General features: G+C 39.9%; 1 protein-coding gene across 1 annotated transcript; it reads left to right on the top strand.

Moving 5' to 3' along the window:
* Nucleotides 1–2731: 2731 nt before the first annotated feature.
* On the top strand, nucleotides 2732–13771 carry SYNJ2BP (synaptojanin 2 binding protein). The gene is made up of 4 exons (XM_034417667.3): nucleotides 2732–2960; nucleotides 7426–7562; nucleotides 9402–9497; nucleotides 11204–13771. Exons 1-4 carry the CDS (start codon nucleotides 2897–2899, stop codon nucleotides 11348–11350), a joined length of 444 nt encoding a protein of 147 aa, XP_034273558.1. The 5' UTR covers nucleotides 2732–2896; the 3' UTR covers nucleotides 11351–13771.
* Nucleotides 13772–20601: the final 6830 nt, after the last annotated feature.

Genomic DNA, 20601 nt, shown 5'->3' on the forward strand with positions numbered 1-20601 from the left:
TGTTCTATGTTTTAATGTCTGGTTTCTGTGTTTCTTTCTTAAGAATAATTAGTTTGCACAGATTAAGGGTTTTTGCCCCATTTCTGCTGTATTTCTTCATATTTGATACTTTTGTTTTTGTTGCTTTAGAACAGGATTTGAACTGAAGTAAATGTTAATCCATTTATCCATTAATTCATGGTTGTCTGCAGAACCAGTTCAGCCTTAGAATTCTATTATCTCAGTCCTACTGGAGAAGTCCAGAAAAAAACCACACCAAATAACATCATAAATAAAAAAGCATTAAAGTAATGGTTTTGGGAACCTTGCATTATCCAATTTCTGTTATATAGCCTGTATATTATTTAGAGCAGACTTCTTCAGCATAGTGAAATTTTCAATACCCGCAAGAAATGATGGTTTCTGCATAATCCTGAATCCCAGAGTTTAAGGGCTCCAGTTCACATAGAAGCCTTCACATGTTCCTCTCTACTGCCAAAGTTTACATGGGAAGTAGAATGAATAATACAAAGACAAAATTACTAACCAAGAAAAGGCATGTTAAATTCAGCCATTGCTATTCTTGTTCCTAGTACAAACATAGTTAAGCAGTCCAAATATTGTAGTCCGGGTTGGCTTCACCCCATGGCAGGGATACAGTGGTTGTATCTCACAAATAAGCAAACAAATAACATTTTTCCTAAAAGGGCTTTAAAAAGCTCTTGATGTTTTACTCTTTAGCACTCTACTTTTAAACTTATGGCTGCTACCATCACTGGTTTTTGAATCATGGCTGACTTGATGTTTAGGCTCTTTTACATTAGCTGATAACGCAGGTAAAAAAAAAACACCTGTCTTTATTCTAACTGCAAAAGCATACATTGAAAGTTAATAAATATCCAAAGAAGCTCAATTACACAAGTCTCATTTTCTTGTAAGACTTGCGAAACCTGCTTAGAAAGGTGGCTTACCTTGATATAACCATTATAAAAAGTTATCCACAATGGTCCATTTAGATAACCCTTACTATAGTAGAGGTAGAGACTAAACCCTTCCTTTGTTAGTGATGCGCTATACAAGTCTCCTCCAAATCTGCAGGAGACAGGAAGCATGGCTTATGATCTTCTTTGGAATGGTAACTTCATAAGAGAGGTATGTGTGTCCTCTGGAAAAAAGCAACTTTGATTTCAGAGAGTTGCCCCAGAATAATATTATATGTAACCATTTGGCAATTGCAGTTTTATCATGATTGTCTGGAGTGGGGGAGGGGGGAGCAAATAACAAAATATGTCAAAATGCTAACTCTTGTGACTTACATGTTTCTGTCCAACATTCAGATAAAATGCAAAAGGTGAGGACTGTATTGTAACACAATATCATTGTAGGAAGTTAGTACCCACCCCTTTCCTAGAAGAATGAAATATTTTAGAAAATATTAAAAAGGCAGAATATTATGTTTCCCTGGATGAGAAATGGAGAAGCATGTTTTAAAGACAAAGCAGCTCCCACCTTCCTGCTTCCCCCCCCTTTTGTCAATGGGCCAGAGGCAGAAACCCAATCCTTTGTCAAAGGACCATCATCTGCATCACAATAGGATCCATCTAGCAACAGAACTCACCACATGGCACCTGGAAGATTACATCAGCCAGCAAGGCTAGCTAGGACCCCCACCTCCTGGGAGTCTGACAACCAATCAGGATACTCTTTCTGGGCCCCAGGAAGTTCAAAACCAGAGAGGGCATAAAACCCGGGGACTCACAGCATCTCGGCCCTTTTCTGTTCAGGAACTCAAACCATGTGATCCATGGGAGCTGCATTAAACCATCTTTCCAAGCAGTCTCCATGTTTCCAGTGTCTTTTTCCCCACTTGGAGCTGAACCCAGAAGGATATTTCTTCCTACATCATCATGCAAGTAACCACAGCTACCAATGCACTTAAACCTATGCTACGATATAAGACTATGCAGATGATGTGTTATCAAATTCACTTTCATAATATGCAAAAATAAGCCATTGTAGAAGAAGATACAAAGTAATTCGAACACTATAATTAAAATATAGTTGGGTAGAAGCCGGCACTAAGTAATAACTACCACATGAGAAGGCCGCCAATATGTGATAGCGATAACTACCCGCCCCCAACAAAACCGACTGGACTAGCTGCGTTTGCAAGGAGAGATAGATATAATTCTTTATTGGCCAAGTGTGATTGGACACACAAGGAACTTGTCTTTGGTGCATATGCTCTCAGTGTACATAAAAAGACAAGATACATTCCTCAAGAATCACAAGGCACAATACCCAGTGACAGTCATATGGTACAATAAGCCATCAAATCATACTAGGAAACAATCAATATCAATATAAATCGCAAGGATCCAAGCAACAAAGTTACCGTTGATATTGTTTCCTGATTGCTTATTTGTACCCTATGACTATCATTAAGTGTTATATACCTTATGATTCTTGACGAGTGTATCTTGTCTTTGTATGTACACTGAGAGCCTATGCCCCAAGACAAATTCCTCGTGTGTCCAATCACACTTGGCCAATAAAAAAAATTCTATTCTATTCTATTCTATTCTATTCTATTCTATTCTATTCTATTCTATTCTATTCTATTCTATTCTATTCTATTCTATTCTACAGTCACGCAGTCACAAGTGGGAGGAGATGGGCGACAGGAGGAGGAGGAGGACAGGAAGACCGGAGGAGAGGACCACAAGCCCCAGAATTCTTAGCGGCCGGCCTCGTTCTTCCGGTTGCGAAGCTGCTGAAAGTGAAAGTGCCGCGGCCGCCGTGCCGCCGCTGTAGCCACCTCCCCCTCCTCGACTTTGGCTTGGCTGGGTTCACCTTCAAGCGCGCGCTTGGCGGAGCGAACGGGCGCCGAGCAGAGGCCCCCGCAGGACAGAGCAGCATGAACGGAGGGGTGCACTATCTGCTGTCGGAGGAAGTGATCCATCTCACCCGAGGACCTTCAGGTATAGAAATCCGCGGGGCTGGGGGCAACCCCGGGAGCTTCTCCCGCCGCCTTTGGCTAAAGCAACTGCCCTTGCCGCCCGGTGCTCCTGCTCCAGCTCCAGCTGCGGCTAGGCTCTGGGGCAGGCGAGCGCCAGGCTGGGTTTTGTCGTGGCGGGGAAGGGGAAAAAAACAAAACCCCGAAATACGAAGGAGGGTCCCGCTTAGAAGCAGCTCCTCTCTCTCTCTCTCGTCCTTTTGCTCCTGAAAGGCCCTTTGGCTTTCAGGACTGCTTCGGATCCTCGGCACAGGAAAAAGGACGCCCCTCCTGCAGGATTGCTTTTAAAGACTTTTTCATCTTCCAAGAACAGGTTTCCCTTGAAACTGAACTCCTGAAGGTTGGTGGGAGGTTTTTTTTGTTGTTGTTTTGTTTTGGTACGTAAAAGTTGACGCAAAAATATAGGGCCTTTTAGGTAGACCCTATGGAACGCCTATTGAACTAGATGGCTGCAAGAAATATAGAATAGAATAACAGTTGGAAGGGACCTTGTAGGTCATTTAGTCCAGGAGTGGGCAATTGTGGCTCTTTTACAACCTGTGGACTTCAACTCCCAGAATTCCTGAGACAGCTTGGCTCAGGAATTCTGGGAGTTGAAGTCCACAGGTTGTAAAAGAGCCACAATTGCCCATCCTTGATCTAGTCCAACCCCCCACCCCCCACCCCCAAAAGCAGGAGACCCTATCCCATTTCTGACAGATGGCAGTTCAGTCTCTTCTTGAAAGCCTCCAGTGATGAAGCTCCCATAACTTCTGAAGGCAAGCTGTTCCATTGGTTGACTGTCAGAAAAATTCTCCTTATTTCCAGGTGGAACCTCTCCTTGATCAGTTTCCATCCATTATTCCTTGTCTAGCCTTCGGGTGCTTTGGAAAATAGGTTGACCCGCTCCTCTCTGGGATAGCCCCTCAAGTATTGGAACATTGCTGTCCTGTCTCCCCTGGATTAGACTAGCCATGCCAAGTTCCTAGTAACCGTTCTTCATATGTTTTAGCCTCCAGTCCCCTAATCGTCTTTGTTACTCTTCTCTGCACTCTGTCTAGAGTTGCAACATCTTTTTTTACAGTGTGATGACCAAAACTGGATGCAGTACTCTAGGTGTGGTCTTACTAAGGCTTTATAGAGTGGTATTAGTACCTCACTTGATCTTGATTGTATCCTCTGCTAATGCAACTTAGGTTTGCATTGACTTTTTTGGCTGCTGCTGCTGCACCCTATATAAATATAAATCCTTCCATCTGCACCATTCAGTCAGAACTGAAGAAGCTTCTTGGATGAGAAGCGAAACATGTTCAAGGAAAAACAAAGGCCAGTTGCCTTTTGAAAAAGCACCTTTGGGACAACCTGGATGACTGAGAACCTCCATAGACAAGTCCTATTAAACTGGTCTATGGAGATTCTCAGTCATCCAGGTCATGGTTGTCCCAAAGGTGCTTTTTCAAGAGGCAACTCAACTTTCTTGTTTTTCCTTGAAGACATTTCACCTCTCATCCCAGAAGCTTCTTCAGTTCACATTAAACTTGGAGTATGCCTAAGTGTAAATCCTGTATGCCTCCAAAGTAGGCATACAGGATTTACACTATAAAGGGAAATGGAAGGTTGGGAGATGCTGGTTATGCAGAAAATGTGGGAGAGAGAATTCTATCTGAATCTCAGCCTATAATCTGATTTTCACACTGGAGATTACAACAAGAGTCAAGCTGGACTGGTTTAAGGCAGAACAATTTGTGGCCTTCTAAATGTTGCAAAATTACCACTCTCAGAAGCTCCAATTAACTTGACCAGTTAGAACAGTTTATAGGATAGTGTCCTGAACTTGTTCTGGACTCAACTCAGTTTCACAGTTGTTTAGGTATTTCTTAAAGTAATTTTCTTACTCATACTCTACTTATGGATGATTCTCATGAGAAACAGATGATTCCTGTCTGCCCTATTCCAAGTTTATTGGAGCAAAAAATATGTCTTTAATTGTAGAAAAAAAACCCACTTATTTTTCTCTGTGTGTACAGAGGTTTGAAGTGAATATAGATGCTTAATCTATTCAGATTTATGGGGTTTTTTTAAAAAAAGTTTGTGTCTGATGGTTTATGTTTGATACTGATGTTTACTGCTTTACAGTAAAAAGTTTGATATTACTATTCATACATTTTGAAGTCAACAGTGAAATTCTCCCTGAGATCTCATTAACACTGTGCTGCCTAGGGAATAGTCTATGTTCCAAATGGATCACTCTAGGTTTCTTTGTTAAAAGAAGTGATCTGGCAAGAGAAGAAATAAAGGCATTCTTGGGATTATATCCTGTAATTGAAGGGCAGACATTTTTAAAAAAAATCAGTTTAATCCTTGTTTGGATCAAAAATACATGCAAGGGAAACCTAACCATGAATTATTGAGTTACTGTAGTTTTTAATTTTGTACTTCTGTTGGTTTCTTACTTTGCAGTCTGGGTAATTTGATTCATTTATTCTGTAATAAACTATTGGATGACAGTGTTTATGTTTAATATAAACATATTTATAGCCTAGATTCCAATCCATGCATTTCCAAAATTGCTAACTTTAATGTCAACATTCCACTTACTCTAGTATAATTCATGGTGTTTTCTTTTTAAAGGTAGCCACTAAATAGCAAAATCTTAAAAGTGCAAGCTATAGTTTAAAAATAGGGGTAAATGAAGACCTACTGGACATTAGTGACACCTAGTGGAATATTAAGCATTAGTCAGATCCTAGTCCAGAAATAAATATGTACCTTATAATGTCTAAATGAGAGTCTTCATGCCTGTTTTTATGATTATCCTAATCTCGTTTAATTCAATGTGTGTTAGGAGTCTATATATGCTGAATATTGTTTTGGCTATTATGAAGTTAATAAAGCAGTGAAATTGTGGGGAGGAGAAAGAGAGGTGAATGACAATTGTATATCTCATCTCAAAGAAAGAGGATGTCATTTGATACTCCTGCCCCAGATTAAAGCATTTCTTATATTAAAGGTATGCAAGAATGTAAATTTTACTCCATTGTGACCGGTAGAAAGAATACCTGATGTGTTGTAGTTTTAAAAGTGAATGTTTATTCTGAGATGGCAGTAACATGATTTCTCCCTACTGAATTCAACTTTATTGTTCCCAATTTCTCTAGTTGTATAGTAGGCAAAAATGGCCAGACTTTGTTTTTACTCCCAATAATATGAAGTCATTTAACGATTTTTACTTGGGACAAATACCTTCCACTTGTATGACTCCTCTTTCCTTCTTCACAAGGCTGTTGCAAGTACATCATTGCTGCATTCTTTGGTCATCTCTATCTTGTGTATCCATTGCCTTTAGAGATCTATTTCTTTAAAACATATATCAGACCCATCACAAGACTCACTGATGACGCACAGCTGACCCATCACAAGACCCTCATTTGACACACCCACACTTGAGGCCCTTATAAACAGAAAAACACTGACACTGACATCCCCTAAACTCCACTGAAGATGTTACCTAGCCTGGTAACAAAACATTTGGAAACCAACTCACAAACTCAAAGAACGAACCTTCACTCTCATCCTACACCCGAGCTACAGATATTCGCCACTATTGCAAAATATATATTTGCCCATCTTGTCTCAAACTCTGGGCAGCTCATAACCAAAAGATAAAACATCATCAATGTACAATAAAAAATATTAACATCGCAAATATTAAAACCAAATCAAAACAAAAATTATGTGTAACCATAATGTGTTCTTCATTAGGTGAAAAATATTTTTCCAATGCTTTACATTTTTATAGCCATTTTATTAGTTTACTAAAGTTAAATCAGATAAATGGCACACAACTTGTATCTCATATCTCACAACTTGTATCTGAAGTAACCATTTAGCTTAGTATTGCCTTATAGGGTCTAGAACACGTGTGCCAAATTTGCGGCGTCACATTGCCATCACGTGATGTTTCGTGACTTTTTCCCCTCCGTGGAGCTGGGGTGGGCTTGGCCTGCATGTGACGGGTCCGGCCCGTGGGCCACCAGTTTGAGGGACAACTTACCACAGCCAACTCACTGCAGGACAACTTTCCATGGCCAACTCCCCATGGGACAATTTGCCTTGGAACAAGACTTACACTAATATCGAAGAAATGGTAAAAAATAATAATTAAAGAAAGTATGCCAGAGAAAGGACAAAATGAAGTGTGAAATATTAAAATATTTTAAAAATTATTTTAAATAATAAAATTGAATTGTTGAATAGTTCTGCGGCAAATTGGCCAGGGTGAGTTGGCTGTGGCAAACTGCCCATTACGTGCCTTATACATAGTAACAATATTTGTGCAGTTTCAGAAAAAGGTTTTCCTAATCTAACTTGAACATATTAAGAAATTAACTTTTTTTTTTTTAAAAAAAAACCTTTTTTAAACCTTTTTCTTTTTGATCTTTTCTTTTTAGGCTTGGGATTTAATATTGTTGGCGGGACTGATCAGCAGTATATCGCCAATGACAGCGGCATCTACGTTAGCCGGATCAAAGAAAATGGAGCTGCTGCACTTGATGGCCGCCTTCAGGAAGGAGACAAGATTTTAGCAGTAAATACTTTAATTCTGTCCTGTGAAATTGTTTCATGGGGATGGGGGCGGGGGAGAGGAGGCGGAGAATGATGTAGAAACATTTACAATCTCTTCACAATACTAGCTGTTTCTGTAAACCCATCCAATCTGTATCACTAAGCTGCTTGAAAATTCAAGACCAAAATTTTATTGATACCTCACTCCATTATATAGGCAGATTTCCCCAATCTAATAGGTGTCTTTTCTAACTAATATTGGTATAATGGGAATAATGAAGAAAGCAGCACTTACAACATCTCGGCAGGCTTTAACACAGCCACAATATGAATTTGTCTCAATCCCAACTGCATAGAATAGTGTTTCTCAACCTTAGCGACTTTAAAATGTGTGGACATCAACTCCTAGAATTCCCCAGCCAGAATGGTTAAGAACTAATGGAAGAGAATAATTTGTCTTCTGTCTAAAGGTGTGATCAAATCCATCCTGTATGTACAGTAGTGGGCTTCAAACCACATCGCTACCGTTTTGCTGGTGGGTGCACGCGTGCTTACGCCCACCCATGACGCTTCTGTGCATGCGCAGAGACATCCGGGTGGGTGGGTGGAGCTTCCCGCCACTACCGGTTCGTCCGATCTGGGGCGAACCAGTAAATTGTATATTGTGACTTATCTGACTAGGAAGTTTGCCTGGGGGAGAATAAACCTGAGCAATAAGCTGTACCTTTTCTGGAAACAAACATGGCATATATGCTGCCAGAGACTTTAACTGTATTTTAAGTATGCCATGGTAGCACAGTGGTTAGAATGCACTATTGGAGGCTAATTCTATCCACAGTCAGGAGTTTGATCCTGACCACTTCAATATGCTGATATTTGTAAACCGCTCAGAGTACCATAAAGTAATATAAGTCTATATATGCTATTGCTGTTTCTTTTTCTTGGCCCCACTGTCTCTGTTTTGGTATAGCAGTCCTGGCATACCAGTCAACAGTGATATATGACCTTCGGTCCATGAAAAAAATATGTACCCTTCCTTTGAGGACTGCTTTTCTCTTTACAAGTATAACTGTTCTCCTTTGAAATGGGCACATAGTACTTCATCCAGTGAAACTTATGCTAATTGAATTGTAGGAACCTACAGCTTTTGCAGATGTGGGGTTTTTTTTAGCAAAACGTTTAGAGCTTCAAGGAAGAGTCATCTATCATGTCCTTTTTATACTAGAGTATGGGCAACTCAGGCAAGGGTCACTCTGAATATCACAAGGGCTGCAATTATCTCACACATCTAGGTGGGATTGAATTTTTGCAGGGAATTGGGATTTTCTTGTGTTTTCTTTACTATGTTTATGTTAGGAAACATGTGAAGATTGAAGTGTAATCTCTACGATAACGATAGGGAGCTGCTATCAGTTTTCAGTAAACGTTACCAGAAGGTCTAAAGGCTACAAAAAGAGGCTACAAGAGTCACAAATTACCTGCCTTTGTTTTACAGCATTATGTCTGTACATCGATTGTAGTTTTATTTCCATTTCTTAGCATTTTAAAACTCTTTGAAGTTGATGGCATTCTAAATTAGCTCATGCTCTTAAATACCTAGGTACAGTTCTGGTTTATACTGTATGCTGTTCCATGTACAGAATATATTCAGAATGCTGGCAGTTAATGAAAATATAAGGGAAAAACTCGAGCTCTTAAAACACTTGGAATGTGTTACTTAAATGGTCTGTACTAATTATTGCATTCTAACTAATGGAGTAGAATTATTCATTCCAATTAGGCTTTTGTTCTTCAGTGATGGTTTGGGTCCAGGCAGTTTTGTGGTGAGTACCTAATTGGCTTTACCTGTGTTTTTTTCCAGGTTAATGATAATGAGTTGAAGAACATGCTACACAAGAATGTTGTGGAACTTTTCAGGACAGCTGGTGACAATGTATCATTAAGGGTTCAGCACAGGGTATGTAGGCCCTCTTCTTTAGTTTTTGGTAGAACTTCCCCAAAGTGCTTCAAAGAATTTAGGAAAACGCCAAGCTACAGCAGAAAGTTGGATTGGCATGATTTGGATGAGGAACATAAACATTGATTTTGAACATCTCTATTATAAACCACTGTTTTCTAAGTTGGTGCCCTCCAGATGTGATGAACAAGCTACTCCTATTTTTCCCATCCTCAAGGCCAAATGACTGAGGGATTTGGGGAGTTGCAGTGTATTGTATAAGAAGAGCACCATGCTGGGAAAAACTTAATGTTTTTTTAAACATTTGCTGCCATATAGCCCCTCCAAGTAAAATCCACAGTGTGGATAAATTAGGATACTTAATGCAAGTTTGGCAAGAGATAGAGGAGAGAAATGTAACAGATAAGTAGCAGAAGTTGAATGTGAGCGGCATGTGTCAGATCTCCCCAATCATGTTACGCTCTTCAGATGTGTTGGGAATGCAGATAACTTTTGTAGTCCCACACATCTGAACAAGAGCAGTCTGGGGAAGCTGATGTACACTTGTATATGTGTTATGTAATGTAAAGTTTCCCTGGGCATTTTGATAAATTTTATGTATAGCAAATGGAGACCTTAAAGTAACCTACCAAGTGGCAAAATGTTGTGGATTATCTATAACAGTGTGCCATAGCAAAATCTTCAAAATTTTGATTAATGTTGAGAGAAAGAAAGCTAGCTAGCTAGCTTTTGAATTAGCAACTGCATGGACTTATCCCTATAGTTTTATTGGAAAATGTTTCAGGAGAGAGGGAGGGAGGGAGAGGGAGTGGGAGGAAGAGGGAGGGAGAGAGAGATGGGGAGAGAGAGAGACAGAGAGAGAGAGGGAGAGAGATATTACCGTATTTTTCGGAGTATAAGATGCACTTTAGTTTTTGGGGAGGAAAATAAGAAAAAAACTGATCGGCCTCCTGGAATACTGCGAATCAGCTGTTCCCAGAGGTGAATTTTAGCAACAGGTTCCTTAGTTGTGACCTCTGTGCCTTGCTTTTTTTTTTTTTTTTTCCCTGCCTCTGAAAGCCTCCGAAACAGAGCTTCAGAAAAAAAGCCTCTGAAGCTCTGTTTGGGGGCTTTTTTTCTGAAGCTTCGTTTCTGATGCTTTTTTCAGCCTCTGAAACCTCCTTTTGAGAAACTGGGCGGGGCTACATTCGGAGTATAAGACACACCCAGATTTTCACCCTCTTTTTTGGGGGAAAAAGGTGCGTCTTATACTCCGAAAAAATGGTATATAGATGTGGATGTCTGTTATTGCATGTAGTGGAGTTTTATTTTATTCTGTTCAAAGATTGCGATACATTTTGTTTGCCTGCTTGTTTTGGTGTGATTGAAAATGGAAATGATTGTTCAAAATGGTTGTTAGAGCTTCCTCAATAGGGTGGGTGTGAAAAGGAGATCTTTTTAGATTTTCCATAAAGCCAAGGTGAAACTTAATTCCCTAAAGTCCTCTTTTTCTCAAATATAACATGGGAATCCCATTTACGGTATCTTATTAGGACATGCACTAGCTTTCAAAAGTAGCTTGGCTGAATATGTCTTTGGAGAAGAAGTTTCAATTTTGCCAGCTTGAAGACGTGGGTCATCCTTGCTTTTCTAAATTTCCTTAGAAAGTTGAACCATCTCCTCCTTTGATTCAACTGCTAATGCCTTTCCTCTCCTTCTGATTGCAGCTATTGCCCCAGAATGGTCCCTCAAGCCACCGAGGAGATGGAGATCCAGGAGGCATTCCTTTGGCTATGATTTTGGTGCCAGGGTTGGCCATAGCAGCAGGAGCAGCTCTATTATGGGCCTTCTTTAGATATCGACAGCGGGTGTGATGAGCATCATTTTCCAAAGATCCTGCTGTCTCGGAAAACATATATATCTGTAAAATAATTTAAACAGAAGAAATCAGCAATCTTACTCTGGACTGACATAGGGAGAGGAGTAACAGAGAATCATTGGTCAGTGCAGCCTTCCCCAACATGGTGCCTTTCAGAGGGTGTTGGATTACAATACCCATTATTTCCAACCTGGCGGGTATCACTTTGGGAAAGGCTGGAGAACACTAAACATTTTGGCTGCTTTAGGGAGTTTCAAATTTCATATACTTAGAACCTGAAAACTGATGAGCTGGACAATCTAACTTCACTGGGCCCTGAAGAAAATTGGTCCGGTCTTTTCTGATTTATTTTTATCATGTGAGTTTTCCTGTGCTCAACATTTTTTCACATGTAGCTAAGCAACGGGGCAGAGCTTGTATGTTATGTCCCCTGACAGATGAGATAAGACAACTATCTGTTTTGCCACTTGCGAAACTGCTTCTGAAGGAAACTTCCAGAGCAGCATAGTTATGCTTTGATGTGGGGAGGGTTGGGTCTCAGGTGGAGTGAAATGTCCTTGAAAATGCAAGAAAGCAGGTTTGCCTGATCAGAAGGAGTATTGTAGATTGCAGATGCAGAATCAAGTGTGAAATTGAAAAAAGGTTTTGGATTTTTTAAAAATACAGATTTATCTTTGTTCCCTCCCTATGGTTTTCTCAGAAGAATATTGTCCGTAATGAGAGATGAAAGTGATAATGAAAACATCTTTCATTAATGAGTAGAATATTTTGGCAGGGTAGGCTAAATATTATTTAAATCAGAGGTCTTCAAACTTGGCAGCTTTAAGACTTGGGGACTTCAACTTCAATTCTGGGAGTTGAAGTTCACAAGTCTTAAAGCTGCCAAGTTTGAAGACTTCTGATTTAAATTATGGCTAAACATAATTGTATTTTTGTAGTGGTTCTCTAGCTGAAAAGACAAAACATTTCCTTAAACCTGAACATGGAAAGATGACACGTCGTTCCTTTCTTTTCTCCAAGAATAGATAATTTCAAGTATTGTGTACAACTGATGGTTTGTTTTGAACAACTGAGTAGAATGCATTGCTTTTCTCTCTGGGCTGAAAGCTGTCATTGGAAAGTAGACCCTTGCAGAGTTTCCTTCCACATAACTTGTTTCAGATTGGGTAGTCAAACATATCTTTTTTTCTTAAATTGCTAAAGTGCCAGATAGCTCTTTCCAGTGAAAAGCAATATGTGTTCATGATGCTGTTTTGTTTGGAGAGTGTGAACTACACCTATGGAATTCTCTAGCCATGCAACAAGGCAGCAGTGTTTATACAAGCCCAAAGTCTGTGAAATGATGACAAGGTGCTTGAAAGAAAAGCTACAATGCCCTCACTTTCTAGATGGCAAACCCTTGTATGTTGACTGTATCATATGATTTAAACTCCTTAAAGTATCATTAATTTTATTTTGAAACGGAATCTGTTTTTGTACTTTGCAAAGGAAAATAGATGTATGAGAAACGCATAATGCCAAAAAATGTATGTACCTCTTGAAACACTAATCTGCTGAATGTTTTTTTTTTTTCCAACTTTTAAAATTTCTAATACTTCTGTACAGGAGAATGCTTGAGATATGCTGGTGCGTGCCTGCCATATTTTCCCCTTTCTATCCCTTTAGCATGGTGAAAGGATCCTGTCCTCCCTCCAGTTACATTTACCTGGAATGTGCCCAGCCTTTCTTGAGATAGAAAATTATCATTCCTTAATGGGAACCCTATTCCAGTAATGAGGACCTGGCCACACCAGTGAGACCTCTCCAATTTGGGGGGATTATTAGGATTGTTATGACTGAAAAGACAATTTCCACAAGTATGGTACAATCGCAAGAGTATAATTTTGTGGATACATGCAAACTGGGATCTCTGATAACAGAGGTTTTTAGTGTGCAAGGAAGTATTATAGTATTGTGGATCTTCTGTGATACAGACAATCCTCGACTTATGATCCCTTACAATAGGGATCGGAATGTCTCTTACCAAGGTGTTCTTAAGTGAGTCATGTCTGATTTTACAACCTTTTCTCTTTTTTTGCCACGTTTAAGTGAATCACCCTTAAGCGAACCAGGCTTCCTCCTTTGACTTTGCTTATCGGAAGCCAGAGAAGGTTGCAAATAGAAATCATATGTCCCCTGGGATGCTATAACAATTTTAAGTGTGATGATCGGTGGTAAGTGACTTTTTTCAGTGCTGTTATAAGTTCAAATGGTCACTAAACAAATAGTTGTAAGTCAGTGACTACCTATATTTATTAGGTCAAACTAATTTGGTTATGATCACAGAATTTTACTGACTTCAAGTGCTATCCACAAAGCATCACATTCGGGTAGAGCTTTCTGACTAAACGTGTTGCAATAAAACCATTATCAAATATTCCTTTGTAGAGTGGACAGTTTTTCTGCCTAATTTCTGCATTTTTCATCTGCTTTTCCTCTACAGTATAGTTTTGTGAAGTGCTGTTGCTTTTCCCCATATGATCTGGGAAGAAAAAGCCAATATACTAGGCAGCATTATATTCTTCAACATGGGAGATGCACTGTAAATTCCCGTGGTAGCCAGAAATCTAAAATATGACAAATGAATTGTTTGTGGCATTTGAAATATTTTTGCAGTTGGATTTTTCTTTGGAACTTGTTTCTGAATTTCTATTTGCAGAAGGACACCATGCTTTCTAGTTATATTGCCTTAGCTTTGCTGAATGTAAAATTCCCAGGTCCCTGCTCTGGTTGTGAAAAAAACTGCAGTTCTCACAATGTAGAGATGTGCAATGTTCAAGTCACGTGTAAATCATAAATTTCCTTTCTAGCAGCCCTCCAGACATCCTGCCAAAATTCAGTGGTCAAATAATTTTCCTCTGTCTATCCACAGAAATCACCTCCCCACAAAAAAGTTTCAGTAGCCAGATGGATGTCACACTCCTAAGAAAAACATTTTAAGAAGCCCTCCAAACTTCTCCAGATTTACAAATCCTGCACTAGCCACTTATATGAAAACATGCGTACTTGTACGCTTTACTTTTCTGCTCTCAAAGTTGCACCAACTGCCCTCCCACCAAGCACGCAATTTTGTACTTGACATTCAAATGGTTCATGCTTTCTTTCACAGTTATTGCTTGCTAGATAACAACTGCCAATGTTTTTCCTATGTTAAGGATTAAATCAAAAGATTTTGGGACTGATTCCACCAATAGGGGCAGCTGCAATGCTGACATTTTTTTAAATTCTTGCTTTTGATATGAATAGGACGATCCTGTCCTTTAACTATCTTAGATTACAGTTACCTTGAATCATTCTGAAAATGGCTCCTTTAATAGAATCCAATTCACGTGTAAGAGTGTCTGGTGAATGAATTGATTTCCAAGTATTTCAGTCCCATCGTTCGTTGAATCTGCTTTTCATATGAAACTCTTTGTGCCCAGGATCGGTTTTGCCAAACCAGTTTGTTGCTGTGAATGTTCACACACACATACACACCCTTGAAAAGCAGATTCCTTTTTGAAAGCACTTGTTTGATTGGAACTCAAGAAAGCAAATGCAAGTTTGAAGATTGATAGGCAAAAAGATCAGAGCCCAGGAATTGTTAGATGCTTTTAATCTGCAGTTCAGATATTGAATGTGCTACACATTCATCAGAAAGATCTGGTATAGACCAAAAAAAAAAAAAAAATGAGCAGGGAATTTTTACTTCTATGTAATGATGGGGAAAATATTTTATCATTCATAAACCTAGGACCCTGTAATAATCTCTGAAATCCCAGCAAATGTTTGGAAGAAAATTCTATTGAAATTAATGAACATTATCTGCATACTATATACTGTATTTAGGATTGGGAAGTGGAGTTGCACCTCCAAGCAGGTTTTTTTTGGGTGTGGGAGTTGGTCATACTTGTAAAATATGCACATATGTATTTGGGAAATTCTTTATCCTTCCTGAGAGCAAGGATTCTGCTTCAAAATCAATACTGTCCTGTGTTGCCCATCTAATAATTTGATAAGCTGGGATCAATTTGAGGGTGGGGCCTTACTCATTTTCCAACGATGCTGAAGATTAGAGAATAAAGTGATGAACAAGAGCAGACTAAGGAAACTAGGAGCTGACGTTGCCGCTGCTTTTCAAATTGAAAACTTTAATGGGCAAAGGTTTTTCTCAGTCTTTCTACTGTGAATGTTTCAATTCAGTCTCTTCCGGCTTAGAGTTCCCTGCAGGCAAAAATGGCTCTGGCTCCGAAACGAAACTTTCATCTGAAGGACATTGCAACATTTTGTGCTGGGTCCCAAACGTTTCAGCTCGATAGTGGGAACTGGTAGGCTGCTGAACTTGTTTGGCAAAAAAGGGATTTTTGCCTATGGACAACAAACAAGTTCCATTGGTAACAAAATATATTAGTCACAACAGTTTGGTTTAAACAAATAACATGGAGATATTCAAAGATATAGGAATGTCTGCCACCAAGGACTGTAAGTGCCCTCTCTGTGGGACCTGCTGAGGCCAAGGCATGAATCATCACAAGTAGCTTGCTAACAGTTGATTAAAGAGTGATACAAATCCTGCTTCAAAAAGAACTTAACTTGCTTTGAAAGGGTAGGAAAATGCAACTCCTTTTGCAATGATACAATACAGGAGGTACATTTGATAACCTGCTGAAACAACCTGACAATTTTCTTAGCATACACACTTTTCTTAGTCGTCCTTAAAAGGAGACAAAAACTTAACGGAGGAAAGCCACTGCAAAACAAGCTCTCCCCTTCCAACACTTCAGCTTGGGAAAAGGCAATGGTGGTAGAGGAATATGTTCTGTCCCCGTCTCACACACGCACCCTCACAGACAGGCAACAGTTAAAGAACTCAGCCAACAACAGTTTATCAGAATTGGCAGCAACCCAGTGGCTGGCTGCCAGGTATTCTTTACTCACGAGGGGGGAGTTTCTCCCTTCGTCTGGGAACAAAGCCAATACACAATAATCAACGAAGTCCAGTAAATACAAAGAAGGTCATCCAATATCCGTTTTTTGCTTGTCACAGAGCTGAACCGGCCACCACACCCTCTTTTATACCCTGTGGGGTGTGGTCCAGTGACAGCCTAATCCCTGGCATGCCTCTTCTTCTGCTGCGCGTGCTTATCTCTGCAACGCTGCCGAGGGTCCAGCCAAGACTCATCTTCCTCATTACTGTCCACCTGTGGCTGCGTGGACATGCTTGGCCCCGGGCCTATCTCTTGACTTTCGGAGGATACCGAAGGCATTGCCAGAGAGGAGGGTCCTGGAGAGGGAGGCCTTGCCAACTCCTCTCCTTCACTCTCAGAGTCCTCTTCTGCCGATAACACAGGCTCAGGTAACAGAGCCACAACAGAATACAGTGAAGTACATCACTTCATGTTTGACTTGTGAAGAGGTTTTCTCCCTTTCCCAAAATATAAGGACTACAACTCATCCAATAAAGCTAATTGGAAGAGATTTAGACTGGGCAAAAAAAAAAAATTTCATACATCATTAATCTGAAAAATAACAGACATAGTGCTGACCATTAACTAGGCTGCCTTTAAAAGCAGATTACAAAAAAACCTAGGAGAACAAATCCATCATATTGCGAGAGAACAATAGCAAAGAGGTAGTGTGCCCACATGTTTTTCCGCTCCCAGAGGCATTTGTTTGGCCATTGTGAAGAACCAGATGCTGAACTGATGTGCCTTGGCCTGTTCCAACAGAGTTTATTCTCAGGAGTTTTGTGTTCTTACAGGGGATACAAAAAGAGAATGGACTAAAATAACGGGGTAGCTGTACACAGCCCTTTGAAGCTTTCTCTTACAAAGCCAGATGATTCATTTTTTAAATCAAGGATAAGCAACTTTATTTAGAGTTTAGAGAATTTACCAGGGGAACAATTTGCCTCTAGAAGTTGTGAATTCTCCAACACTGGAAGTTTTAAAGAAGAGATTGGACAACAATTTGTCTGAAAAGGTATAGGGCAAACCTTTTTGGTACCAAGTGCCAAAAAGGGAACACGCGCATCTGTGTCTCAAGCTAGAAGAGGAGCTGCCCAGGACGCAGGTGCTCGCCCGAAAATGAACTTCCAGTTTCAGCTACTGAACTTCCGGTTTGAGCCAGCTACTCTTCCGGGTTTCTGTTGCCCATGTACACACGACAATCAGCTGGCCACTGCACAAGCTCTCAAAGGAAAACAGAAAATCTGCTCTTCTAGTTTCTGGCACTGCTGCATGCAAAAAGGCCAGCTGATTGTCACATGCACATGCATGCCAGAAACCTGGAAGAGGAATAGGCAACATCACACGTGCCAGGTGACGTGGCTCCACGTGTCACTTCGGGCACATGTTCCATAGGTTCGCCATCACAGGTATAAGGTTTCCTCCCTGAGCAGAGAGTTGGACTAGAAGACCTCTAAGATCCCTTCCAACTCTTGTCCTGTCCTGTCCTGTCCTGCCCTGCCCTGCCCTGCCCTGCCCTGCCCTGCCCTGCCCTGCCTATTCTATTCTATTCTATTCTATTCTATTCTATTCTATTCTATTCTATTCTATTCTATTCTATTCTATTCTATTCTATTCTATTCTATTCTATTCTACCCTACCCTACCCTACCCTACCCTACCCTACCCTACCCTATCCTATCCTATCCTATCCTATCCTAGCTTGAGGACCAATCCAGGCTTTGCTAAATACTTGGCAGAATCAGGGCCCAGCAAACGAGATTGTGCTGGGGATGATTACTGTTGGAGTTCAAAATAGCTGGGGACAGCTTATTGGGAAGACAAAATTAAATCAGGAATTATCTGTGAAAAAATAGATGGGGAACAACAATTTAGAGGACAGTGTTTCGAATCTTTATTCTGCCCATTGGGCATAATCTAAAAGCAATATAGATCTCATCAAATATAAGGTATTGAGGAGCCTTTTCACAATGCCCATTAGTTGCCAATCCCTTTCCCCCCCCCAAATAATATTTCTCAGATTTGCTTTTATTTTTCTGAGCATGTAAAAAGCTGGCATATTTCAGAAGCTGGTGAAGTGAAAACAACCTCCCATCTGGTGCAGCTCCCTGTTTTGGTCCTCGGAGCTTTCTTCAACATCAACATCAAGGTAATAGCAATAGCAATTAGACTTATATACCACTTCACAGTGCTTTTGCAGCCCTCTCTTTTACAGTTTACAGAGTCAGCCTATTGCCCCCAACAATCTGGCCCCTCAATTTACTGATCTCGGAAGGATGGAAGGCTGAGTCAACTTTGAACCTGATGAGATTTCGACTGCCAAATTGTTGGCAGCTGATGATCAGCAGAGGTAGCCTGCAGTACTGCATTCTAACTACTGTGCTACCGTGGCTCTTTCTCATCCTCAACTTACAACCTTTTCGTTTAGTGACTGAAATTAGTTACAACGGCACTGAAAAAGTGACTTATGACCGTTTTTCACATGAGCATTGCAGGATTTAATCATGGTCACATGATTAAAATTTGGATGCTTCACGACTGGCTCTTATTTATTTATTTATTTATTTATTTATTTATTTATTTATTTATTTATTTATTTATTTATTTATTTATTTATTTATTTATTTATTTATTTATTTATTTATTGGTTCGATTTATATGCCGCCCTTCTCCGGAGACTCAGGGCGGCTTACAATGCGTTAAGCAATAGCCTTCATACTTTTGTATATACCTGCTTAGTAGGGCTTTCAGCCCCCCTCTAAGCGGTGTTCTTTTTTATACAAAGTCAACTTATTGCTCCCACAATCCAGGTCCTCATTTTACCTACCTCGAAAGGATGGAAGGCTGAGTCAACCTTGAGCCTGGTGAGATTTGAACTTGCAGTAATTGCAGGCAGCTGGTGCTACTTGACAGCACTTTAGACTGCTGTGCCACCAATGCTCTTTATGACGGTTGCAGTGTCCCGGGATCATGTGATCATCTTTTGCGGCCTTCTGACAAACAATGGGGAAGCCTGATTCACTTACCCACCATGTTATTAACTGCAGTGATTTACTTACCCACTGTGGCAAGATATATTGTAAAGTGGAGCAAAACTCACTTAACCAATGTCTCACTTAGCAACAGAAATTTTGGGCTCACTTGTGGTTGTAGATTGAGGACTACTTGTATTAAAAATATTTCCTACCATTTTGAGGGAATATATGAACAGTGAATCGCAACTCCTCAAATACACTTAAAAGTAAGACTCTCTTCCAAATGCTCCAGTCCCAAACCCACAAAATACTTAGCTCTACTCTGTTATATCCTTGACTTTCTTCGTGCTCCCAACACTCAGGCCATCAGAAGATTTGCAACTCTGATCTAGGCCATGAGAGTTTTTACTGGGAGCTGACAAGATTCTTCACCTTCACCTTCCTGCTTCCCTTTCAGGCAAAACAGGCACAACAGGAACTGAAATTTATCTTGCTTTGAAAACACATGAATATTTAAGTATCAAATCCAAAACTCTTAGAACTTAGAACAACTTTATTGTCACTTTGAATGTACACTAATTGACATACATTAAAATGAAATTTCGTTGCATACACCTCTCAAAGGGTCACCACCTCCAATATACACTACATGAACATGACAAAATAAATAAATAAAATACAAAATTATGCATATGCCCACATATATTATATGGCACAGAGAAACAATACAGTCTAGTTTGGATGTATACATGTACATGGTGAGAAAAACGAATCTTGTGAGTTTACCAGATGGATGGGCATAGGGAACAAAACTCATGTGCGCATTTTCAGAAAGGTCTGGAAACGAGAGAAGGGAGAAAATTTGTTTCCTGATTGTACATTTTTCCTGAAGCATCAGGTATGAGGAATAAAGAGTAGAGTAAATAAAATAGAATAAAATTGCTCTACAGTATATTCTGGATTTCTTCCCTTGCACCTGACATAAACATATAGGAAGTAATCAAAGATGTCCTTTTGGATATTTTTTTTTTAATTCTCTAGTTTTAGGTAAGAGCAGAGTTGGGAGTCTGGATTAAATAAGTGGGTAAATTAATGATTGGCAATGAGAACATGAGAACTCTATACAAATAAATTTTTTATTGCCTAAAAAAAATTTTTTTTTGAAAGAATACAGGTCTCTGCTGTCGAAATCTCTTCTTCCTTTTACCATGAAGACACTTGCAGTAAATATGTCCCAGTCGCTCTTACTGCAATGCAGCTGCAGTGTTCCCAGTGAAATGGGAATAG

This window comes from Pantherophis guttatus, chromosome 1 (assembly GCF_059756535.1).
Source record: "Pantherophis guttatus breed Tessera chromosome 1, ASM5975653v1, whole genome shotgun sequence".
In the NCBI taxonomy this organism is placed as follows: Eukaryota; Metazoa; Chordata; class Lepidosauria; order Squamata; family Colubridae; genus Pantherophis; species Pantherophis guttatus.